The sequence below is a fragment of the Dipteris shenzhenensis genome, chromosome 3 (genome assembly GCF_047967505.1).
Source record: "Dipteris shenzhenensis isolate YYH24624 ecotype China chromosome 3, Dip_SZ_1.0, whole genome shotgun sequence".
Taxonomy (NCBI): Eukaryota; Viridiplantae; Streptophyta; class Polypodiopsida; order Gleicheniales; family Dipteridaceae; genus Dipteris; species Dipteris shenzhenensis.
The window spans coordinates 33,178,857-33,205,511 of record NC_141598.1 but is presented as its reverse complement, the minus strand read 5'-3'; the positions used below and the strand labels follow the sequence as shown (position 1 = coordinate 33,205,511).

The 26,655-nt window shown below is 43.5% G+C and overlaps 1 protein-coding gene across 1 annotated transcript in view; it reads right to left on the bottom strand.

The window, feature by feature from the left end:
• Positions 1-809: 809 nt before the first annotated feature.
• Positions 810-26,655, bottom strand: part of LOC147903683 (uncharacterized) — a 164,078-nt gene continuing 138,232 nt past the window's right edge. The window contains exons 28-37 of the mRNA XM_087400552.1: positions 15,606-15,866; positions 15,220-15,510; positions 14,647-15,111; positions 13,951-14,382; positions 13,180-13,458; positions 10,514-10,913; positions 10,181-10,329; positions 1,229-1,429; positions 974-1,126; positions 810-873 (exon numbers count right to left, since the gene is read on the bottom strand). Of these exons, the coding sequence (XP_087256678.1) occupies positions 1,007-1,126; positions 1,229-1,429; positions 10,181-10,329; positions 10,514-10,913; positions 13,180-13,458; positions 13,951-14,382; positions 14,647-15,111; positions 15,220-15,510; positions 15,606-15,866 (2,598 nt within the window). The 3' untranslated portion in view covers positions 810-873; positions 974-1,006. The remainder of the gene's footprint in view (positions 874-973; positions 1,127-1,228; positions 1,430-10,180; positions 10,330-10,513; positions 10,914-13,179; positions 13,459-13,950; positions 14,383-14,646; positions 15,112-15,219; positions 15,511-15,605; positions 15,867-26,655) is intronic.

Sequence of the window (26,655 nt, the reverse complement as noted above, 5' to 3'; positions counted from 1 at the left end):
TTGAAAGATAAGATTCACAAGCAAACTAATGAACCTACAAATCTCAAAGACCTAGATTACTTTCAAAGTATAATATAGGCTAAATGCGTCCATGCAACAATATCATTCCCTAGCTTGTCTTTCATAGCTAAGTTTTGACACGAAAAAAGAGAAGGTGTTCAATTAAATGTTGATATGAATCATGTTGTACTTGTCAAAGCCCCAATATTACAATACAAAATCATGGGAAGCTTAGATGGATGTACAAGAGAAGTATAGAGGAGAGGCAGAGGCAGAGGCAAGAATGAAGAAATAAAAAATATAATTTTAGGGGACCATGACTAAAATAGATGAGAGTCATTTGCATATGAAGGGAACCAGGCAAAAGGGGATAAAAAAGCTTCCAAGGAAGAGCAAGAAGATAAGTAAAATCATGGGAAGAGAGGAGCAACAGTAAAACTTACATGGAAGGAGGAGAGAATTCGAAAATCGTATGAAAAACAATCCCAATTGCATCCTAGGCCAAAAAATGGCCTTTAAAAGAGAGAATCTAACACGTGTGGTACTCTTTTTTTTCTTTATATGATCCTTTAAGGAAATATTAAACCTCAAAGATGTAATTTGATAATAATGATATATATACACAAACTCCATGGGAGTGATTTGCTTTTATTAGAGAGAAGAAACAAGGTCTAGGCACAATATACAAGAAAATGATTGAATCATAATGAGTGATCAAATGCCTGAAGTTACAAGTTTTCTCCATGTTAACATGCTCCTCTACTAACAAGCGATTGTGTGCTCACCCCTACCTATGCTGACATGGTACCCTTTCTGTGTATATGAGCCCTCGTTGTGATCAGGGTTCTATATCTCGTGCAACATCGTATTTCCCTGCATCACCCCAACAGTTTTCTTTTAACAAGCCATTTTTCATGTATTATACAACATTAAGGAACTAACTCATCCAGTTAGTTGGGAATAAGTACAATACCTCTTTTCAAAACAGTATAGTACCTACATAAACTCAAAACCATGGATGCCACGTTGGATCCATCATACAAAGGTTTCTGGGCCGCAAAGCTGCCTCCACCAAATCTGTCACTCCTTGCTGTACCGATTGTAGAGGTTCTGATGTATTCTCGTCCTGAGAAAGTTTCGAACAAAACAAAAAAATCTTAAATGTATCTTAGATGGATGTGAACCTCCACGACTACATATCAGCCTTCCAACACAAAATGGTTCTTACCTCCTCTGGAAAAGTCTGTGGAGCAATGTTTTTGATCCGTGTCATGACCTGGTCAATATTAGCTGTCACTCTTTGTTTTAATTCAGCTGACCCTAGTCCTCCGGCAGCAGGTGCTACTGGCACACCTGGAGGCCTTCTCCAAGACCATGAAAGGAGCTCATCACGGAAAAACATTGCAAGCTGATGCTGCATATGCTGGCTCTGCAAGACAAAGGGAGGATTGTTAAGCAATACATGAAGCTCAGTATGACAGGATGGCTGATGTATATATTGGATCCAAAAGCCTCCTCTAGTCCAGCCACACATAAGAAGCACAGACAAGAAGAAACATATAGCTAACCATGCGACTGGACCTAAATTCATCATATACTGTTTTAACCCATATAAAAAACCAAAAAAGGAGCAGGAAGGACTGATATGAGAAATTCAGTTTCATTATTTCTCTCCCAGATCTGCCATCCAAAAATGGTGCAAAGTGGTTAGCTTTGTAAAGGTCAAGTCCAGTTGCCACACTATACATAGAGTATGAACTTGCAGTGGTAGAATTTGAAGTCATTGTGAGAATCACTTTACAAAGTTGCAGACATAGCTAATAGTTCTTAAAGACTTTACGAGCTTGCAGTGTTAGAATTTGAAATATCACATTACAACATTGCAGACATAGCTAATAGTTCTTTAAGACTTTCCGCTTATTCTAGGACTGCTGATTGTGCTTTCCTGGGTAAGATACTACGTACATAATAAAAACAAACTACTTTCTGTAAAATGGTCTTGTTGAAGGAACTCAATATTTACACTTAAAACCACATCTCAAGTACTCTCAGCTGAACACTTTATTTCACAAACATACATTAGTATATAACATTTCCAATGTGAAAGAGGGTTTACTTCACATTATGATACATTTCTCACTTCCACTTCTTTATTTGCAAAAGTGAAGTAATTGACCAAAGTAATCCGATAGGTCAATATGACAGCATTACAACATAATATTTCCAATCTAAAAAGGGATATACTTGACATTATGATAGATTTCTATTTCTGGATTCACAATTAGTAAGTAAAGCAAACATAACAACTAGGGCAGGCCAATAAAAGTCTGGCTTACAGTACAATCACGACCCGCCCCTTGAAGAGGTCCAAGGATGGGCAGTCATCTGCCTGTCATACTGATGAGCACCTGAAAGTGTGGCATTCATTCAGGCAGACCAAAACGTGGGTCCCCAGTGCCTCCCTGCAAAAGCTGAGCTCCATCTCCACTATTCATGACACTAGCTCTGATGAGTTCCCCATACTCATCAGCAACAACAAGAAAAGGGCAACGCAAGTGGACTATGCAGGACAAAGATGAAGTGGTCTGGGAGACAGCAAAATAACATGGTGCACATGCATGCTGCCAAATTCTCCCCCCCCCCAGTGCGTGAAAGCATCAAAGCAGCCATTGCCGCTGATAGCGCTGGAGGAACCAGAAAGTTCGAAACAAGATTCAAGACCAAGGTAAAAGATGCCAAATTGTGAATGTCCCTTTCGCATCGCTTGCCCAAGACGTCAAACATGTTTGGCATAGTGCTCTATCAAGTTGCTTCACTACAAGCCCGTACAGTGTACCATCTCTCACTCCATGTGCAACAATTCCACCCTGATTGTACATGGCAGATTTCCCTTAAGACGTTTAATTATTATCCAACTCACGTAAGGTTTCCCCTCGGCATCGTTAGCTACAAGTTAAACCTAGTTAGCCAGGGGCATAACTTACCCATTAGAGTATTTTGAAACAAGAAAAGTTTGGCACAATGTAGTTTTCTGTGAAGGTTCCAAGGTAGCCTTGGAGAAAACCCTAACAGCTGGAGTTGGTCACTTTACAACTAGCAGATGTTTTGATCAATGAGCATAAAAAGTATCTGCAGGCCAAGCCTTGCAAAATTGCACACGATGCTCTGCGGTCCCCCGAGGAGCTTTCTGGCTGTTGTCCCAAATTGAGCACAAGGTGTAAACAATGTCCAGTCAGCCATTCACGAGGACGGTCGCAATTTAAATCGCTTTCTCCCAGTCCAAAATGGGAGCCAAGGTCCCCCAACCATGTCTAAGGTATCCAGTTTGGAAACCATCATGGTCATTGACCCTTCCTTAATGAAGCTTCATTATGGCATCTCACACATTTCCCACATCAGACGTAGAGGTTGAACAAGGTCTGGGAATGATGGAGAGATCTGTGCCTTGTCTGATCGGAAACATCATATAATGTCCAAACAAAATGTCTAATTATTGATAGGTGAGCATGACTTTTAAGCACGTTCTCCTAAATTCCTTAGTTGTATCGCTCATAAAAGCTGAATCAATTCTTGATTGTTCTTGGCTATGAAAGCTGTCTTTTTGCGGCAAACAGTCTATATTATCCATCAATTTAAAGTTGGCTGTAGAAGTGAGTAAAATAACACCACCACACCAGAATGCAAGTCTCCACCTTGTATGCAGAGCCGTGTGTATCCATGTGCTATTGGTTAGCCCCCTTTCTAGGTTTTCATGTAGATGACGACGTCCTTTCCTTGAAAAACTGTAGTAAAATTCCTGGTGGGGACCACAAATTCCCATTACTATCCCGAAATGCATTGAAGCAGAGCAATGATCACATAACTTGTGCAGCCCTACTTGCTGGTGGAGGCTTCCTATCATTACGTATCATTATGTATCTCGATAAATAGCCCACAACCCCTGTGTTTTGGCTTCCACTACCTTCTTGATGCTTGACTTCCTCTATTCCACCTACGTGTGTCTTAGATCACATTGAGGTAGATGGTGTTGCCTTTCAAGGCTGCCCTCTTCATCATAATCAGTCATTCTCCATTGTGTCCTCCTTCCCTAGTCTCTATGCAGTGTCAAATGTGTATCCACAATCCCAAATTCCTGTGCATGAGCTTTTTGTAGTGTACTCGTGTCATTCCCTTTTCCCAGGATCTTAAATTGACAGCCTCCCAATCTAGAGATCTGAGATGCAAATGCTTTATTACGAATGCATTCACAGCTCTAGAATTCCAGATTGTGTTGTTCCTCTTGAAGGAAATGTCATTCCTTACTATCCAAAAATGAAGGAGGACTTCACCTCAAATGGCAGGCCAGGCTAGCTTCAGACTAGATGAAAAAACAAAACTATCATCCAGTAGACCAAGTTTTGATTTGCAACGCAGCAGCATTCAACTATGTGATGATAACCATCCCATCTATCAGCTGTGAACCAGAGATTTTCACTGGGAGTACTGAATAGCTTTTTTCCATCTAGGGTAAACCATATCTTTGTTTGGCTCCATTGCACATGAAACCTCAATGAAGTGAGTGTAACATGGCTCTTTCTGACTGCTATATTTTTTAATCATTATTTTTACTTTCTTGAGATCTCATTTTTACTGACCACACGTGTGTATCCTTCTATGTGAGTTCTTGTGACAGGACTTCACATCCCAGCTAGGCATCTTTTGCTACCATGTGTACATCTTCGTCGGCAGTTCAGAGTACTCTCTTTACATGGCTGACCACCATGCAAAGCTCTCTCTAGTAGAGCGATTTTCACCTTCAGTGTGACCCTTTCTGACATCAGAGCTCTTATCGCCTTCAGTGCGGTCCATCGCCTTCAGTGCTATCTGTTGCCTTCAGTGTGGCTCTATCACCTTAAGTCTGATCTATGGCTCTATCACCTTAAGTCTGATCTACCGTCTCCAGTACGGTCTATATTCTACCATCTCCAGTATGGTTTGCCATCTAGGAGGATGGAGAGGGTAGGGGAGGAGAGGCTAAAGTAGGAGAGTGGAGAGGGCAGAGGACAATGGGGAGGTTGGAGGGTGTTTTAAAATTTTTTATTTTATTTTATTTTAAAAAAAACAGGCAACCAGAAACACCATTTTGCTGTTTCAAAAACGGCTGGCGTTTCCGTTCCCATTTCAGCTGCAAGAAACAGCCTTTCATGCAACTATGTCCAACACGGTCTTTCTCTTTGCCATCGTCAGCATGGCCATGGATCTTCAATATCCATCACAGTCACATCCAGTGACTAGATGTCGGAAGCTAGTGGGGTGGACTTCACACCAGTGAAGTTACAAGTCAAATGACTATCTTACTGAATCACCCTCCACCTGGTATTAAATTACCAACACACCGTACGAGACTGATGATGCTTCGCACATCCACAAGGGTTCTCCATACCCACTCCTAACACCTTTAATGGCTTTGGGAGTGAGCCTTGAGTTGTCTAGAGCTAGATCTAAATCATTTAAGTTTTAGGGTTAATTGAGACCTAGGTCCCTAGATTAATTTAGTTATTATGTATGGGTAGAGTGGTATATAATAAAAACTTAAATTATTAAAAGTTGTTTTCTTTTCTTGCTTTTCTAGGATTTAAGATTAATTCTATTTAGAGTCTAGCTTTCCTGCTTTTAGCTTTTCCTCCCAGCTTTCCCTATTCTTGTAAAAGATTTTTCTATTCCTAACCCTAGCTTCTGAGTATTAAATTAAGGGCCAGCCTTCTTCTGGGATTCATTTAGAGCTTGAGCTCCTACTCCCTAGCCTTGCACTTCAGCCTCACTTGTTGTCCATCTCCCATCTCTCAGCCTTCTTCTACTACCCATATATCCCTACCTCTCCTGCTTCTCTCATGCTATCCATCGCCTTGAAATAGGCGATGGATGGCAGCAGGAGGTCACCTATTCCTCCCGCCTCCCTGGCTGCTGTTCATCGCACTATTTCCAGCCATCCTCTTGCTGATTTTTCATGCCGTCTCTTTGACCCTATTCAGCTTCTTTGCTGTGCATAAAGCTTGATCAAATGGGGTATTCTATTATGACCAACTGCTTCCTTATTTTCAGGTTATGTTTTCTCTCTCTAGATGATTTCTCTCTGATGTTTTTCCTCTCTAGAAGACATTTTTTCTTGGTTCATCGTTGCTAGACGGTGGACACCTTGTCGAGGGTCTCTGCACCGACGATACCTTTGTTTTTTGCCACAATATACAACAAAAGAAATTGTCGATTAATGCCCCTTTGGCTGAATTGTCGTATGATATGCTAGAGTCGTTAATAGATATGCTCCATCGAGGTATCTTGCAAAGAAACCCATGTTGGGTTTACCACACCAGACCACAGTCAGGGTTTGGCACAAACCTAGAAAGAAAGTTTATTCTTCCGAAGACCGATGGGTCTACGAGACTGTGAAAATCCTGATACAACGAGCTGTGGTAGTGAAACTACTAAATGAGCATCCATACCAATGCAAAATGCAAAAAATGCAGAATGGCAGTATTAAGTCCTAAGTACAACATATTCATGTCAATGGTCGACTATATATCAATCTCAGTATCATCATCAACATCATCATCATCAACAGCAGCAGCAGGACATCAGGATGGATGAGGCAGTGGAGGCATGAAGTCAGCAATAGAGTGCTGTCAGCCACTCAAAGGTGCAGTCCTGGCACGTCTCCTGGTTGTAGCTCTGCATCCTCTGTCTGAGCTATCGGGTCACAGGCTCCGGATCACGGTCATGTCGAGGCCTCGTCTCGTGGGGGTCCATGTGATCGGGCTGAAAGAACTCCGTGATAGAGCTCTAAGAGGGATCAGCCGAGGAAGAAGTCTACTCCTGTCTCCGTGCTTGGAGTATCCTCTCGCAGTGTCTAAGTACCTCATGAATGAAACCTACCAAACACCGTTGCTCCGAGTAGGAGAGGAAACGGGCCAAAATCCCATAGCTATCTCGAAAGAGGAATGCCAGTTTTTTTTAACAAAAAATTCAAGGTTTATGCCTTTGATAGACAACAAGCTATTGAAGTATGAGGGAGAAACTGTCTATATTAAAGTTGTACATGCAATACACCTCTTGCTGAGGGATTCTTCAATTCGGACAAGATAGATTGGGTGCATTGGTGTCATACTCTTGTGTGAGGACTGACAAGTTATAGGCCACGGTTGAAGTGATGGCCTCACGGGATCCTGCTAGTTCACCCCATGAGGGGATTGCAGACACTGATAGGAAGAGGGCATGCAGCCTGATAAAGAAAACTCTTATAGGCAGTTGGTTACGCAACTAGCATAGGCAAGAAGGGATTCTTTGTTTTGCAAATTAGAGCATCCTCTTGCAGAGGAAGGGCAAAAGAAAGCTCCTTCTAGAGCAACCCAGAAGGAGATTAGCACAAAGAGTTCTCTGAGTTGATCTCCTTAGATGCATCCAAGAAGAGTAAGAAGCCTCACCAAAAGGATAAGAAAAAGAGGAAAAGAGATGACCATGAAGAGAGACTCATTCCAGGAAGAGGACCAGGCATCATCATAGTTCCCCAAGTCCTTCTTCCTCTTCTTCCAAAACTACTTCTACCTCTTCATCTACTCCATCTAGGTCACCTGTGCCCAGGGCTAAAAAGAAAGGGGTGATTAGGCACAAGCGAGCTGCAGCAAAGGCCCCTCAACCTAAAAAGTTCAAAGAAGGTGGTAAATCTATTAACTTTGTCGCCTTTAATGGCCAGTATCATCATATTGAGAAGGCTATGCAGTTTATCAAGCAATTTGATGCCGCATTTGGTATAGAAAACTTTTTTGAGGCGCATGGTTAGCTTGCATTTGACAGGGACAGCTAGTGCCCCAAAATACAGACGGATCAGCACCAAACAAATGGAAGGGCTTCAAGAAAGCCTTCTATAACCTACACAATTCAGGGACCACATCCTTCTTGGTTGGGAGAGCTTGCATATGGATGCAGGGGATACAGTGAGGTCTATAGTCATAAGTTTTTGGATGCCTACTGTGGGTCGCTCCCTTAAAAAAGATATGCAAGAGAACCCAACTCAGGAAATACAGGGCTGGTCTCAATCCGAAGATACAAGCTATGATTAATACCGAACGTCTAAAAGGCATATAGGATAGTCTTTTGCACATGCAAGACCCTGCCATTGTGCCATCTTTGCAGGCACGGACCACCAATAGAAAGAAACCTGACTTTCCTAGGTCAGACAAGAAAAAGTTCCCCAAGTCTGAGAAAAAAGTATTTCAGCCTCAGAAGCCAACGGGCACTGAGATGCCGAGAGCATAAGGGCAAGTCCCAGTTTACCCCTAAGCTGATTGCTATTTTTCGCAAAGAGGGGAAGAAATGAGGGGCATGTGGCTGCCCAGTGCCCTAAGAGTCCTTCATTCTCGAAGGAGCAAAAGAACCTACAAGGAACGTCAAGGCACTCCCGGATGTTTTGGGACGAGTTAGTGACCTGGAAGCAAGAGAGCTATACCTTGCATGGGGAAAGATTAGAGACCAATAGGCACTCATTTTTTTTGACACAGAGACAACGTATAATTTTATATCAGAGGACTTAGCTCTTAGACTGGGTATCAAGACTTAAGAGTTAGGCAGGGCCCTAGATGCTAATCAAATGTTTCACAAGGACCCTGTGCCTGTTACTCTCTTCGCAAGTTCCCGCTGGGCACATCCACCCATCTGGATGTCTCCTTGATTATAGATTGCATGCTGCAATCTGTGCCTCCACCACTGGTGTACTCCCTGGGGCTGTATGTAAGGCGGTGACCTCCTCCCAGAGCTACAAAATCTCCTGTCTGAGGCCCTAAAGGAGCCCACTTGCTCTTGTATAACACAGGCTTGCTCCAAGGTGAAGTGAGCTTGCTCCTGCAAAAAGCAAGTCAGCTCCACCACTCGTGCTCGAATACTATGTACCTCCATGAGAAGGAACTCCCAAACATCTAGAGGATCGGCTCATGGGAAAAGGATCTAGAAGTGAAAAGGTTGTGGTACGAATGTAGGAGGGTGGGGCTGAATGGTAGGTGGCGAAAGAGTAAGATGGGTGAGGTACGACGATAACTAAGGCAGTGGTGAGAGAAAGGATGAGTGAGAGGGAGAGGTGAGAGAAAGGATGAGGAATAAAGTGGGCATGTGCGTGTCACCTCCGATGAAGGAGGCATGAGTCATGTATCAGGTGACAAGTCTGCCGGACTAGCTACAGATGCTGCTGGTGTAGATCCTGTCGTGGATGCTGCTGATGTAGACCCTGGTGATAAGTCAAGGTAGGCGCTGCTGATATCCAATTCTTGTGGACTGCTGTGCTAAAACGTTTGTTGCCATCCTCAAGCTTTAGTTGATTCTGGTAAGCCTTGTCATCCTTCTTGTGCTTTTCTCATTGTCTCTCTCTCTCTCTCTCTCTCTCTCTCTCTCTCTCCTTTTCCCATTTTGAATTAATGTTGACACATTAACTCTTCTCTGTTTGCAGGGGGGGTCTAGGTCGGGGAGCAACTCATACTAGAGGCCCTGCAACCCACCCCCACCCAAAAAAAAACAATGCAAGAGGGGGGTTGGGCAGCCTGGAAAGAGAGCTGTGAGAGGGGGAAAAGGGGGGAGTAGAAGGCAGGGGTGGAGGAGCACACGTAGAAGGGAGAGGGTAGAGAAGCAGGGGTAGAAGGGCGGGGGTAGAGGGGCTAGAAGCGGGAGTGGAGGGGTGGTGGTAGAGAGGCAAGGGTAGAGGAATGGGAGTAGAGGAACAGGGGGCAGAAGTGTAGGTAGGCCGGGTTAGGGGCGGAGGGATGGATGTAGGCGGGGCTAGAGGCGGAGAGAGAGAGAGAGAGAGAGAGAGAGAGAGAGAGATCGTTAATCTCCATCGTTGTAATGCAAGCCTAGATCCTCCTGGAAAAAGACTCAACTTCCAGAGATCTCCAGATTTTTATAACTGGAAATCACCTCAATTTAATCCGAGTATGAGTAAAGCGGTTCCTCAGACTAGACTGTAGAGAGAGCTAGCAGGTTCTCATTTCTAAGGAAACTTTTCAAGCAAAGCAGCAACAATGAATAAGCTCAAAAAAGGAGCCCAAGATTAACTTTTATATAGCGCCTCTGTCAATATCACCTTCTGGTCCTTCAATAACTAATAACTGCAATCTACGCATCCACACACCAAAAGAAAAAAAAATTAAAATAAGCGTCTTGCCTTGGGAGCAACTACAGATTGAGCAGCTGCGCACATTGAAGAAACAAAGAGACCCTCAACAGTAAATGGGGTGAAAAAGGTCTGCAGATTGCGAGTAAGCCTAAATGGCACTGGCTCTGAAAATTCAACCATACCATTTCCATCATAGCCTGCAAAAAAAAAACAAAGCATAGTGAGGGAGCAAAACACAAACAGAAAGTGAAGCTCGGATAAAACACTAAATTTCAAACGAGTTAAGGTGCCAATCTAGTAACTCAGTAAATAAGCGTAAAAGCTTTGTGACTTTTTTAACCAAAGCATTAAGCTACATTCCAATGAAATGCAGGAACCTACCAGGATGAAAATCGTTTTGAAACACTTTGCCAGTATTTTTTGCAAAAAGGATCTTATTCGGAGATCTCCCACCAATCTGAAGCATGTATGACATGAACCCAGATAAAGCCAACTGGACTGCAAACTGCTTCTTGAAAGTCCATAAATGATTACAGCTGGGAAGAGTCTTATACATATACTGTGAGAACACATTTTCAGTGACAAAATTCTGGGTAATCTCGTTGTAAGTGTGAAGTCTAAGATCAATAGCCTCAGTCGACAGTTGTCCAGTGATAGCTTGGTTTAAGCACTCCTTGAAATGTGTGATTGGAAGGTCTGCTTCCCGCCCGTATCGAGCACAGTTTATCTCATAAACTTCTCCAAAAGTGCTATACATGAGATCATCCTCGACCAGACGGACCTGAGAATAACTACAGGATGAGCTTTTTTTCAACATGAAAAAATATTCAAGCAGCGTATCTGCTGAAACCATGCAATGCAAGTTAAACCAATTGATAGTCAGCCACCAGCCTAAAGCCCATCATGTACTCTGGGACTCATGGATTTCATGAGACTTCTTCAACAGCCAGACGTCAAATATGCACCCATGCACTTACTCACACGAATCACATGCATCTATGGTTCTCCATGCCATCTTTCTATCACCAATCCAAGTTCAAGGACGTACTCAGAAATAATGAAGACTAGCAATTAGGGAGAAGGCTAATCAACATAGACTACAATCACTTCATCCAGAGCTAAAACTATTTGTGAAGATACTGCTATTCCATTACATCCTCCAAAACACACACACACACATACACAAACGCACACACGCACACACAGACTGCCACCTACTAAACAGGTGCATCAAGACTACATTCTGAACTACTTTTCTTCTCAGCACAAATAGAAAGCGCAAAAAGTTGCAGGAGAGGTATCCGTATGGCAAGTATGACCATTTATAAAATCAGAACTTCTTTTTGTTAAAAGCACTGTCTATTAGGTTCTTGGCATCTGGCACATTGATCTGAGCCAGCACAGGAGAGGGGGGGGGGGGGAGAGAGAGAGAGTCAATGTCACCAAAAAACGTGTTTCGGGGCACCGAAACGCGAAGAAACGTTTCTAGACGAAACGTCCGAAACGGGTAGTTAGGGCAAAACATCTGGCTGTCAAAAAATCCGCCGCAACGGGTTTCTTTCTGAATTTGGCCGCGTTTTCGTTTTTTTGCTCCTCTCCTGTGCCACTCCATTGCTTGCCTTGCTCCTAGTGCCTCCATCTACTCTACCCTCTACTCTCCTCTACTCTCTACTCTCTACTCTACCCTCTACTCTAGTCTCTATGGTCTACCCTCTACTTTCCTCTACGGTCTACCCTCTACCCTCTACTCTACCCTACCCTCTACTCTTCTCTACTCTACTCCACCCTCTACTCTACCCTCTACTCTCCTCTAGCCTCTACTCTCTACTCTACCCTCTACTCTAGAGTGTAATGTGTACACTGCAGTTGTTAGCAGCTGGCTTGCAGGCGACGGGCTTTGATTATGTATGTAGTTTACACCATACAGTTACCAGTATATCATTATGGCATGTTACATGTATGATGTAAACAGTAATACATGATACATTTTGTTATATTTTGAATCTTGAATCTTGAATCTTGAAATTTGATTCTGAAATTTGAATTATAAAGTTAAAATTTTATTGTTTGAACTATGGGCCATGGCATATGCTAGCAGCCATATGCACTTGCAACTAATTAGTTAATAGTAATTTGTAAACTAGAAGATCTATGTCTTTGTAAACCTCAATCTATAGGCTGCGTGATGCATCTTTTTACTCTTTCAACTGTGTAATATGTGTGTGCATTGTGTGCACGATATGGATATCTGAGAGCTCTTTTGAGAGAGAGAGAGAGAGAGAGAGAGAATCTCAAGACAATTATTTATGAAGTATATATAACTTCTATAAAATATAGTATTTTTAGGCGTTTCTAGACGAAACGCCTGTAAAAATCTAGAAACGTTTCTTGTGACTATGGAGAGAGTTTATTAAAGTCTTCAAAAGGCCGAAGGATTCGATAGTCAAGCAAACATACTTTCTTAGTGACATGCATCTGTAATGTTTTGTGATGTATGTATGCATATGGCAATGCTCGCTCATTTCCCCCGTAAGCTAACATGTTCATAAGAAAAAGACTTCATAAATGGAGTTGAATTGCAACATAGAAGGAAATTCATGAAACATATGCAACAAAGCAAATCCTCACAACTCTTCTATTAAAAAATAAATACTCATGATGCACGATATTGGGACCAATTGGGGGACCTTACCCCAAGGGGACTTTATGAGACTGAAAAAGCCAGATACAATGAGCTGAATGGCCTTATCCGTAGCCTGTATTGTGTGGGGGGACCTCGATACATGCATGCACACAAAATCAGCTAGAGACTCAAGGGGCGGGGGGGATGTTGATGCTATCTATATTAGAGGATGGTGTGTCTGTCTAAAGATGTATTTCGTGTTAAGTGTGATATGAATTCAATTAACTTGCTAATTAGGATGGTAAATATATAAATCCACCTCTTAGGCAAAGAGGCAGTACACAATCAGAATTGAACTACAAATGGGCTGTTACATAGGTGGAACACTAGCAGACAATGAAAAGGTATGAAGTTTGGAAATTACTTGTGGCCACACAGGAATGATGATTGGAGTATGGAAAGCTAAATGACGCCGCCTAGACTCCTTGTGCTTGTCAAAGAGCCGATTTAGAACTCGAAATAACTGCACCATTCTTTCATCACTTCGAGCACTAGGTGTTAGTGACGTTTGCACTATAAAATGGCATTGTGAACCATCACTTCCAATCATTGTTAGCCGGCGATGGCTACTTCCATGACGACGGACAATAGGGACATCAGCACCAATCCTGTCCAGCTTCACTGTATGGTCAGGTGCCACCTCCTGCAAAATGAACACCAGGATAATGGCATCGCATAATGGCTGATTATAAATATGCTTCTCTATTGCTCACTTCAAAAAAGAAAAGCGCAGCATTAAAGACCATGCCTGACATTTAGAAGAAAATAAAGAGACTACAGTAACCCATACAAAGGCAGAATCTGCAAGTGTTAGATTCAACTATATTCATCTATAAGCAAGTGCTAGATTCAATTATATTGATGAACACAAATGAGAAATCTAAATCAAGGAAACTCATTCCACAAAGTTTGTTTGCTGCAAAGATTCACCCAGTGTGGAATGATTTGATGGAAGAAAAACAACTCAATCTCTCATATTTTCTCACAGGACCCAACATTCCAGGTAGAATGTCATACTTGACATCATCAACTAAAGAAAAGGAAAGTATCTTACCTCACCCTGAAAGAAAAAAGAAAATACACTCTTCACAAGCTTCAAATCCCACCAAGAAATACAAATTTGCACATAATTTACCTGATCATTAAAATACTGTCCTGGAACTTCAATATCAAGCACATGGAATTCACGCAGCTGCACACTTTCTTCTTCCAGTTTCAAAACAGCAGGCAGCCGATCCTCCACATTTCCTTGCAAAACTCCTTTCCAATGCTTGAGCCGCTCAGTTAGTTCAGCTAAAGTCGCAGGAAAGGTCCCAGTACTATCAGGATCCAGATCTCGCTCAAAATCCTTCTTGTATTCATGCACAAAATCTTGGTGCTTCGTCACAGTGTCAGTTGAAAAACAAGCCCTGCAAACACCTGCAAGCTCTTTCTTCAAAGATTGAGGCACCTCTGCAGTTGTAGCTGTTGGGTACTTGTAACAGCGATGCAGCAAAGCATGGACCACTGCCAAAAGCCTCTCCTCTGGAAGGGGGACGAATCTTGCTCCTATTTCAGTCAGCATCACCTGGAAAGCAGGCATCTCAATGAGACTTTAAATTAGCTGAATCCTAGGCATGAAATGAGCAAAGTCAATTTGTTTCTGGCTTTGAATCTGTTTAGGAAAAAACGTTTGAATGAACATTCTCCTTTCGAAAGGTAAGAATAAACAAACCCCCTCGTTTTCTCTTTCTTAAGGAAATATATTTTCAACACCCCTACAAATTCCAGCCTCATTAAAAATGAATTAATTAATAGAAAAATGTATCATTGTGATGCACTCATGAGCTACCTCTAATTCACCAGCTAGATTTGGATGCTTTGTTCTCAGAACTTCCATAATGTCCTTAGCAGCTTCAAAGGCAGTAACAGCTGAACCAGGCCATCCTGGTCCCATACTTCTACGACCAGACACCTGGTCCCCTTGCCCACCAGCTATTGGTTGCAGAGCCTCAGAGCCCGGAGCATCACCCACAGCTGTCCTTTCAGCATCTTGAGTTGCATTTCCTGCACCTTCATGTGCTGCAATATGAGGCCCTGCCATAGCGTTCTGCCCACTTGTGTTGTTTATAACCATCTCTTGTTGAGTGTTAGCATTGGAAGATACAGAAGAGTTTTCTGTCATGCCAGTCGTAGTGGTACCAACAGGCATCGGAGCAACTTGAGCCCTTGCTTGAGCCGGTCCCCTTGCAAGGTCTACTTTTGTAGCAACGTCACGACGTTCCAAAAGAAATGTCCGCAACCAGTAGTACAAGGCCTGCAGTAGCAGGCAGCAAAAAAAAAACAAAAACAAAAACAAACAAATTTCATTCCTCTGTGACATGACATTAAAACAGTCAACACAAATTCTGTGCACAGACAGGACCTGTGGATACACTCCAGCTAGTTTCAACAACACTGCCTTGCAATGGGGTGCTTCTGGCCTTTGGAGAGAAAGTAGCAGTTGTGGGATCCATGATAACCACACCCAATGGGGAACTTGATCTCCATACTTGTCAAAAGCTTTCCCTACAATCTCATTCTGATTGTCAAAACTCAACAGATAGAGTACCCTGGCCAGATGGCTTCTAGCATTTGAAATACCATGTTTGATACCCTGCAAAAGACAGCTAACAGCGTATTCCAACCATAACTCTTCCCCTGTCTCCTTGTAGACCTGACAACATGAAAGAAATGCTCATTAACGATATTTAAGCTCTACACAAAAAAATCTCTGTTACAAAATTACTACCCAAAACAAAAAGGGGGTACCTGATCACAATAATTTCCCCAACTAATCCATCCTTTTGGTAGGTGTTTGAAAAGAGAGATGGCATTGGAGAATGCATGGTTGGAAGTCTCACTATCACCCATTTTTTGGAGGAATTCCCCCTTCAATCGAAATATTTCTGCCCTGTGCTGTACAAGAAAATAATCTAGGTTCGTAGCATTCAGAAGGTTCAACCCTGCCACTAGTTCACCTTTCATTTCCAAATGAGCCTTCGCTTGTTCCCGGATCTTCACAAATGCTTCCTGTAAAGAGTGAACATTTCTTAAATCAGTTTTCTCAAAAAAATCGATGCACAATAAAGTTCCAAAGCTAAAACAAGTGATCATGATCATCAATAGTAGATCCCCAACTGTCTCAAGAAAAGAAACATTCGAATCAGTTAATTACAAGCAAGGGTTACCAAATGTGCGCAGATAACCCAAACCATCATCAACATGCAGGGAACCAAGTCATGGTATCTCAGGATGCATGACACTAGAGCAAAAATAGTATTTAATGCTCGATCGACCATGCAAAGGATATCTGATGGGCACAACACTTTTCGTACACCTCAACCTAGGTTATATTGAAATGTTCTCAAAAAGGCACACTCATCCAATAAGTACTTGGTCAGATAATGCACCTAGTTGATGCTTCCTCTTCTCATGAGAAGGATGAATCAGCCAATGTTGCTCATCATGATTGGACCTTTGTGGTTAGATGTCATTATAATACTTATATTCATGATTCTTGCATGGCAATTTCTCATGCATTCACTTTTAGTATTTTGACAGTGGTGCTTCTAAGCACATTACTTCTCGCAAGGAGTCGTTTCTTTCTCTGCATGGTGCACTAAAGGGTGGAACTATGACTTGTGCTAATAATGCACCTTATGCTGTGAAGGGCATTGGCCAAGTTGAAGCATCAGGTGATCTTGTCTCTGTACAGGATGCTTTGTTTGTTCCAAGAATCACATATCCATTTTAGTCATTGCTGTATCTGGATATAGAGATATCTTATCGCTGTCCCCGTCTATGATTTCACAAATGGTAATACCATTGTTATCATTAGGACATTGTCTATATAGACTTCATGCCTATGACAGAGAGACAGACACTGCAACGCTTGTGGTAGTGGATTCTGGAGTTGCAGATACTCATTTGTGGCATGAGCACTTTGGACATTTAAATTATGCTATCTGGTTAGATTGTGAAATATGGTTGTTGATCTCCCAAAGATGCATGTGTTGTCCAAACATGTCTAATTGGGAAAATGCACCGATCTTCTTTCCCTAAAGATGGTAGCATTGGTGCATCTCCTTCTGAATTTGCTTCAGACTATATGTGTGGCCCAATGTGGACAGCATTTATTGGGGGCTAGTCTTACTTTGACAGCTTTGTGGATGACTTCACCAGGCATGCTTGGGTTTTCCCATTCAAATACAAGATGTCTTCGCCTATTTTAAGCGATTTGCTGCCACGGTTAAAAATGAGAGCAGACACAAGCTTCTCACCAGACTGACAGGGGGGGTGAGTTCTTGTCCCATGGGTTTGTTGTTATTTTGGCATCTTGTAGTATCATACATCAATATACAATGCCATACACACCACATCAAAAAGTGTGTTGTGGAACGCAAGAATTGGAGATGGCACAGTGTATGATGAAGGGTAAGTCTTTGCCCAACAAGTTCTCGTATCCGGATACCGCCCTGTGTGCCAATTATATCAAAACATGTCACCAACCAGGGCATTGAAGACTATCACACCCTATGAGGCATGGGCAGGTCATAAGCCGGTTATCTTAGAGTGTTTGGAGGCCTTGCATATGCACATGTTCCATCTCAGTTATGACATAAGCTTGAAGACAAGACATTTACATTGGTTATAGCTTAGAAAACAAAGGGTACAGACATACCAGCAGACTACAGGCAAGGTTATCATGTTGTATTTGTTGAGAACTCTGTCAAGCCCTTGTTGAACTATCAAATACGGCCAACTATTGTTGCTTACAATGTTTTTGATACATGTTTCCTTTGTTAAAATCTACAGCAGATTTTGATTAGTCCATGGAAGCTCCAACTCAGCACAAGCAGATACTTTACAGCCACAGACAAAATCCGATCGACAGCCTGATAGGCCTCCATTGATCAGGCCAACAAGAATCAAGCAATAGGTGAAGAGAGGGCTCTCATAAGACAACAGGAAAAAACAGTCCCTATGGCAGTTAGGTCCCTTAAAGAACAGAAAACAAGCTGAGCCTTTGTCTAGCCACATGAAGGCAGCCTCTCATCACACGCAGAGACAATTAGTGGAGGCTGCATTGATTGCTACAGCATGCAATGAAGAGCCACTCTGTCACAAAGATGCTTTTGAGACCAAGGATTGATGGGTGCTATGAATTTTGGGTTAGATTCAGCTCATCTGAATGGCACTTGGGAGTTGTGTGACTTGCCTAGCGTGCTGTATGCAGTAAGTGGTCGTACAAATGCGCGAGGAAGGACGATGGCAGTGTTGACCGCTATAAAGCCCACCTTTTTGCCAAATGCTATACTTAGCAGTAGGGAATTGATTTTGAGGAAATGTTTGAACTTTGCACCCACGTCACACATTACGACCATCAAATGCATCATTGCCATAGCAACCCATCGTTATTGGCAAGCGCATCAAAACCACTTTCCTTCATGGAGATTTGCACGAGGTATATGTCTCTCAGCCTCTTGGTTTTGAAGTTAGAGGGTCTCAAAATAAGGTATGTGGTTGCACAAAGCTCTATATAGTTTGAAGCAAGCACCCCAGGCATGATATGCCAAGAGCATATACATTTTATTAGCCTTGGTTTTCAGAACAGCCCTACAGAGATCACTCTCTATGTCCACAAGCATGATGCTTATTGAAGACCGGGCATCTTCAAAGGCCAAAGGCGTTTTCAAATCTTGAAAAGCTTTCTTTTATTTGCTTCTCCACTAAAAAGGGAACTTCTTTTTGGTCAAATTGTGGAGACAAGTTGTGATTCTGGTGAAATTCTTAATGAATCATCAATAATATGAGCAAAGACCAAAGGAAAGATCAGACTTGCTAAATGTCTTTGAGATCAAGCCAATTTTGAATCGCTTGAATTTTTGCAGGGTCCATGAGGTTTTGATCCTTAGTGACAATATGCCCCAGGTACAGAGCTTCAATCTGCTCCTTTGGGGTGCATTGTTCGCTTTTCAAGCTCTTCGACATGGTAGCCACAATTTCAAAATGCTCCAAATCAAATCTACTCTATTTACTAAAAAAAGTAATAGAGAAAATTTAAAATCCTTGGCCTGTTCATTCATTGATTATTGGCAATAGCAGGTCGGAAGACTGATCCCTGTCAATCATCTCGAGCTAGATATCCCTCAAGAGCTTCCTCGTAGCACCTTCTTTCTATTGATATTTACATTCTGATGAACTACTGCTAAAAATATTAAGTGACCATTCCATGGCCAATTTCATTCCTTCTTTCCAAAGTGGACCTGGCAACCTCCCTTAGGCATCCCTGGGATCATTTTCAGCTAGAGTGGCAGAACGTTTCGCCTAGAGTGGCCCATAAATTGCATCTTCATTACTTGGGTGAAATAAGCTAACAAGTGCATCAAATTTAGTCCCCAAAAAAAATACATGCCTAGGGATGCAGAGCCATCAAAACGGGTTAGGTTTAGGTAGTCTGAATCCTCCTATAAACGCATCCCCTAGCGTTCGTGCACTTGCACACATCATTAAATGTGCAATTAGTGCAGAATCTTGGTAAAGTTGGCCCTAAGAGGACCGCCTTGGCACCTTATGGATTGTGTTGTCATTTATCTATCAATTCCGGGATACTCGCACACCCCCCCAAAACCCTTACCCAATTTGGGTACACCAGGTTAGGCTATCTACTGAGTCCCGACTCCACCTTCTGCACAGAGAGACGTGTAGGCAGGGGTGTGTACTAGTGGAACCTAGCAATCATTCCAATTGCATTACGAGTCTTGAACCAATTAGCATGAATTTTTGGTTGAGCCCTTGCTAACCAACTCCGGAGTTCTCACCTCAAAGCTACTACTGGATCGGATGGTGAGTCCCAAACCCGCATAAACACATATAGGAAAATCAGAATTAATAACTTAGAAAACAATCACCTGAAAATTGATATTATTTATCTTGTTCATGACATAGCCTACTCATTTACATATGAACCCCGCTCTTTATTTATATTGTATACCAAGAATCAAGGTAAACGAGCTGCCGAGGGGTATGCCTCCATAGCACCAATGTGCTCTATCATCAGCTAGTCCAAATTGCTAATAGCAAGCATGCACAAGTCCTAGCTGATGATACCCTCTTTGATGCATTGATGTGGACTACTATGATCCAATGATACAGTTGCTGACTTTGTTATACATGCACTGGCCTGGCTGAGTGACACGTCCCAGCACTCCTGAAACCCCTGATCTGCGAAATAACCACACACAACATCAGAACTGAGCAGGCTGCTCACCACCCAACCGTGACATCTACGGGATGTGATCCCGAATCAGAAGATGTCCCCCCGAGCCACGAGCTGAGCTACTGGCACGAACTCCCAATCAGATCCCAACCAGCTTGGTGTCCCATACCACCAGGTGGCGCTGTGAAGCCCTGGATCTGCCACTGGGCCTTGGGCTACGCTAAGATGCAGGCGCGCGTCCGCGACACAATCCAAGATCAGACCTAGCACCTAGGAACGAGACTTGCTCCCAACTGCACACTGAGAACTGAACCCCCTGGGCCTCTTTTATAGACTCGGGCCCCGGCGCCAAAAATAGCGAAGACCTATAAATAGTTCGTACCCTTGCCACTCAACCCGAGAATCAAGCCTGCCTAGCTCTAAGCCTCCCCAGGCTAACCTGAGCTAGTTCTGTGTAACTAGTACACGTCAGATACCAATCCGTGCACATGACATACTCCCCCTCCTCTAAGAACTCACTCCTGAGTTCGCTAAGAAATCGGGAAATGTTCTTTGGAGGTTTTGTAATGTCTCCCATGTTGCATCCTCCTCAACACGATCCTTCCACTTAATCTTGTATTCCGTGATAGTACGATTTCGAATCTGTCTTTCACGAAATTCAAGAATAGATTCAGGTTCGTGAGGAATAAAAGTCAAATCTGTAACTTCTATAATCTCATGAGGAGAAACAAGTTGATCATCTGCACCCAATACTTCTTTCAGTCTACTGACATGAAAGACTGGATGTACTTTAACATCAGGAGGCAATTCTAGTCGATATGCAACTGGTCCAATTCTTTTAATGACCTTGAATGGGCCACAGTATCTGGGGGATAATTTCGGAACCAAACCAGTACTTAGGCTCTTGGATTCCTTAGGAATTCTCAAATATACCATCGTTCCTTCAGAGAACTCTCTAGGTGAACGATGTCTATTAGCATAAAATCTGTCCCGATCTTGGGCACTTCTAATAGACTCCTTGGCAAACTGCAACATTTCCTGCATGTCTTGCAAGAAGTTCTTAGCAGCATCATTTTGAATCCCTTTTAATCCTACCATAACTGGTGACTTAGGTTGAAACCTGTACATAAGCATAAAAGGACTATAACCTGTACTAGAATGCTTTGCACTGTTGTAAGCAAATTCAATCATGGGTAGATAATCTTCCCATGAAGACTGTCTCTTAGATACATATGCCCGAAGCATGTCTTCAACCAACTGGTTGACCTTTTCTGTACTGCCATCAGATTGTGCATGATCCGAGGAACTCATACTTAGAGTAGTTTCCAACTTCTCAAATACAAGTGTCCAAAAGTTACTTGTAAACTTTGAGTCCCTGTCACTGACTATGTCAGATGGCAAACCATACAGCTTGAACAAGTGGTCCACAAACTCGTGAGCCAACTGAACAGCTGAAATAGTTGTTCTTGTAGGTAAGAATCTAGCCATTTTTGTCAAACGGTCAACTATGACCCAAATAGAGTCATGACCCTTGCGCGTACGAGGCAAACCAGTAATAAAATCCATGGAAATACTCTCCCATTTATTACCTGGAATCTGTAATGGCTATAATAAGCCCGCGCTTCTAAGGCGTTCAGCCTTAGTAACCTGACAAACTCGGCAACCTACCACATAGTTCTCTACAAATGCACGCATCTTAGACCAATAAAAGGTATGCTTCACAAGAGACAGAGTCCTATGTATACCTGGATGTCCCGCACTAGGAGCATCATGACACTCCCAGAGAATCTTGGATTTTAGGTCCAGAACATCAGGCACACAAATCTTTTCATTTCGGAACAGCAAGCCGTTCCTAATCATCCACTGACCTCCCGCCGCCTGTATTCTAGGTGGCACAATCCCTGAGTCCTGGTCAACCATGGAATTCCCATCCTGGACTTTCTGCCAATAAGAACTGAAATGACTATCAGTTGCGTATAGCCCTCTCAAGGATTGAAATAGGTCTGAGGATATTTCCGTAAATGACAAAGCATTTACAAACTTAACTCGACTTAAGGCATCCGCCACACTATTCAACGAACCCTTACGATAACGTATTTCGAAATCAAAATCCTGCATTAACTCTGCCCATCTGGCTTTCCTTCCTCTCAATTCTGATCCATCACACACATACTTAATTGACTGGTGATCAGTCAATACAAGGAACTTTGAACCATACAAGTAGTGTCTCCAAACCTTGAGAGCATACACTACCGCATAAAGTTCCTTCTCGAGTGTGGGCCAACGATACTGAGTGTCGTCTAGCTTCTTACTCTCAAAAGCTACAGGTCTGCCCTCTTGGAATAGAGCTGCCCCAATCGCATAATCACTCGCATCGGCCTCTAAAACATAAGGCCGGGTAGGATCGGGTAATGCAAGAACGGGTGCTTCCTTGATAGATAACTTCAAGGTTTCAAAAGCCTTGTTCATTGCATCATTCCAAGGGATCGGCTAAGTAGACCTGCGTCCACGACCTTTCAATATGTTCGTCAAGGGTACCGTGATTTGTGAGTAATCACGGACTGACTTCCGAAGAAATACCGTAAATCCTAGGAAAGAGCGAAGTTGTTTCACAATCTGAGGTATAGGCCAATCTAAAACCTTCTGGATACGATCCAGATCAATGCTAATACCTTCAGAAGAAATCTTGTGTCCTAAGTAAATGATCTCCTTCATAAAGAAGTCACATTTACTCATCTTGGCATAAAGCTTATGCTGTCTTAGAACAAGTAAGACAACCTGGAGGTGTCCTATATGATCCTCAAGCGTTTTACTATATACCAAGATATCATCTAAGAACACTACAACAAATTTACCCAGATAATCTCTGAACAAATCGTTCATCATCTGCTGAAAAGTAGCAGGAGCATTGGTCAAACCAAAAGGTAATATGAGGAACTCGTAATGACCATACCTAGTCCGGAATGCGGTCCTATCTATGTGTTTAGCATAGATACGGATTTGGTGATAACCCGTACGCAAATCAATCTTAGTGAAATACTTCGCTCCGGCCAAACGGTCTATCAAATCATCAGAACGAGGTAAAGGATAGCGGTTCTTAATTGTAACTTTATTTAGTCGTTTATAATCTATACACATCCTCAAGGAAGAATCCTTCTTCTTTCTTAAGAGGACAGGTGCACCCCAAGGAGATTTACTTGGGCGGATATAGCCCATATTCAGGTAATCCTGAAGCTGGATAGCTAACTCATCCTCCTCTACCTGGCTCATCCTATACGGTGGGACACTGATAGGTTGAGCCCCTGGGACTAAGTCTATGCGATGATCTACTGCCCTTTCTGGAGGTAACCCTTCCGGGAGTTGAGCTGGGAATACGTCCTTAAAATTATCTAACAACATTCTCAATTCTCGGTGTTCAAACACACTTAATTCATTCTTGTTAATTACCGAAACAACAAATGAAGAAAGTGGAATCAAAACACACTGATAGACATCATAATGAGAAGTGTTCAATATATTCCGAAGCTGCATCGCAGATACAATAGGCCCCTGAGAAGGGGTAATCTTATCACACTGAATACAAAATTGGGTGCCTTTGTCTTCAAAAGAAAGCGTATGCTCCGTCCATCCGATCTGGATATTGTGGGTTTTAAACCACTCTATTCCGATCAGCAAGTCTACATACTCTAGATGCATAACATAACATGTGAGAGCTCCCGTGTAGGCTTGAATCCGGATGGGAAGCGCTTCAACCTTGCGATCCCAAAACTGCTTCCCAGCTGGAAGCTGCACCTCGTAGGTGTGGTCGCTAGGTACTGTGGACAGCCCCATCTTCTGCACAAATTTGTAATTAACAAAATTGTGAGAGCTGGCCGGATCAAAGAGAATGTGAACCTGTTGGTCCCTAACTTCTCCATAAACTCGGAAAAGATCATGGGAACCAAACAACGAAGTATTAAAGGTACAATTACAAGAAAGGGGGCAGGTAATGGCATTTACTGAAATACCTGTCATCGTAACCTGGTTGGCTCCCTTGGCTGCGGTTCGTGGACCTGCCTGGAGCTTCGGTCCTAGCACCAATTTTTGGTTCTTCCGCTTAGGACACTCATTCTTCGTGTGGCCCCGCTCCTCGCAATAAAAACACCGGCCCTCTTTCTTGAGCCTGAGAGTGCGAAGGAAACGGGCCTTACCATTCTTCGCAAGAGTTAAGCTTTTCCTGGAGGTGTTGTCCGTAGACTTCGTCTCCCCAATACCAGTCGCATGCTGAAAGAACTTGCGTTTGTTCTTTCCGCTGGTCTCGGTAACTGTGGTTGCCTTGGTTCCGGCCATGGTATCATCATATATGCGCGCATATGTCATGGCCTCCTGCAATGTTGTGCACTTGTTATTCTTAATCTGTAACTTATAGGAGTCTGGCAAACCATCCACGAAAAAACCTAACAAGGTTACAGGATCCATTTTGGTGGCCCTGGTTTGCAGATCCCTAAATCTCTGAAGATAAACTTCAAAAGTTAGATTCAATTTTGACATATCGAGGGCTTTGAGCTTGCCGACGATATCGTAGTCATCTTCCTTCTTCAGGAACTCCTTCTTGAAGATACCCTCAAATTCTGTCCAAGTGTCAGGCTTAGGCTGAAGTTCTTTCCACCAAAGCAAGGCTTTACCTGACATAAACCCTGCTGCTAGCTGAATCTTTTTCTCGTCTGGATAGGGGTGAAATTGGAAGTGTACTTGCCACTTGTGCAACCAAGTGTCAACCACCTCCTTTGTTCTTGATTTCTGGTCACCTGGAAAGGGATCCGGAGTGATATTCGGGCCTAGCACGGAGGCCATGGCATCCACATGCGTGAGTGCCTGAACCGTGCTAGCCAGAAGAGTCAAAGTAGCTTGTATCCCTTGGAGTTGCTGTGTCAACCCCGACTGATTAGCGTTGACCTGCTCAAATTTACCATCCAGAGCAGTCGTGAACTCACTGAAGGCTTTCTTAGTGATCAGGTCGTCATAGAGACCCTGATCATCCTCTCCCACTGGAGTGTAGTCTAATTCCTGCTCCCCCATAGTGAACTCGGGATTCGGAGCATCAGACATGGCTGAATACTGATTCGATTACAAATGGAGAGAAATAAATAACTGAAACGGAGCACGGAGGGAGATGGAGTAGAAGAAAACCGTCCCAGATAAATCTGACAGAAAGGATGCTGGAATCTGGAAGACCACGAGTCCCGGTGCCTCCCCGAAACCGCAAACCGGATGCGCAGTCTGCAGAAAAAACTGTACGGTCTGCTGACGTGGCCTGTACGGCTGCTGACGCAGGCCGTACGGTGGCTGCAGGTGCAGGCGCAGCTGCTGTACGGAGCAGCAGCAGGTACAGAAGCAGACGGTACAGTCCGTACAGGCTGTACGGCTGTCGCTGCAGCTGTACGGGCTGGTACGGAAGCCTTGGGAGCTGCGCTGGGCTGACGCAGGCAAGGGCTGCAGCAGAGGAGCTAGTCGAAACAGGGCGCAGGCTGAAGGGCGAGTATGGCTGGCACGAAATTCGAGGTAACGTCTCGAATCTTGGGCTGCTTGTGGGTTATCTAGGACCCAGCCCCCCACCTATATAGGGTGCAGGGCTGCCTGATTTGGAAGCTAGGCTTCCAAAGAAGGCTAAGCCCCTCCAGCTTTGGAGGGGTGCTTTTTTCGGAAAAAGCACCTGAGCCCCTCCAACTTTGGAGGGGTGCTTTTTCGGAAAAAGCACCTTGCTTCAGCGCAGGCTGCTCGCAGCCTGTTGCGCAGGCTGTGGACAGCCCGCTACGCTGGCTGGGGACAGCCTTTTACACAGGCTGTCCCGCCACACTGCCTCGCCTTCAACGCCCCTTCCTACGCTCCGCATCCCCTAACTCCCTGGCTGTATATTTCCTGCCCTACTCTCCTTCCTTTCTGCTCTCCTTCTCCTCCCTCAAAACTTCTCTCTGTAGCCTTCAGAAATTTCGATTCTATTTCACTCCTCTTCTTCTTCCTTTTCCAGATATTTCTTCACCCCTTCTACCCCAGGTAGACAGCAAAAACGCAGCAGGAAATCTCGAATTTTAGGGCATACCTGGAAGAGAAATCCGTCAAATTTCTCGCGTCAGAAGTTTCTACCTCAGGAGTTGGCTCTGATACCAACTGACACGTCCCAGCACTCCTGAAACCCCTGATCTGCGAAATAACCACACACAACATCAGAACTGAGCAGGCTGCTCACCACCCAACCGTGACATCTACGGGATGTGATCCCGAATCAGAAGATGTCCCCCCGAGCCACGAGCTGAGCTACTGGCACGAACTCCCAATCAGATCCCAACCAGCTTGGTGTCCCATACCACCAGGTGGCACTGTGAAGCCCTGGATCTGCCACTGGGCCTTGGGCTACGCTAAGATGCAGGCGCGCGTCCGCGACACAATCCAGGATCAGACCTAGCACTTGGGAACGAGACTTGCTCCCAACTGCACACTGAGAACTGAACCCCCTGGGCCTCTTTTATAGACTCGGGCCCCGGTGCCAAAAATAGCGAAGACCTATAAATAGTTCGTACCCTTGCCACTCAACCCGAGAATCAAGCCTGCCTAGCTCTAAGC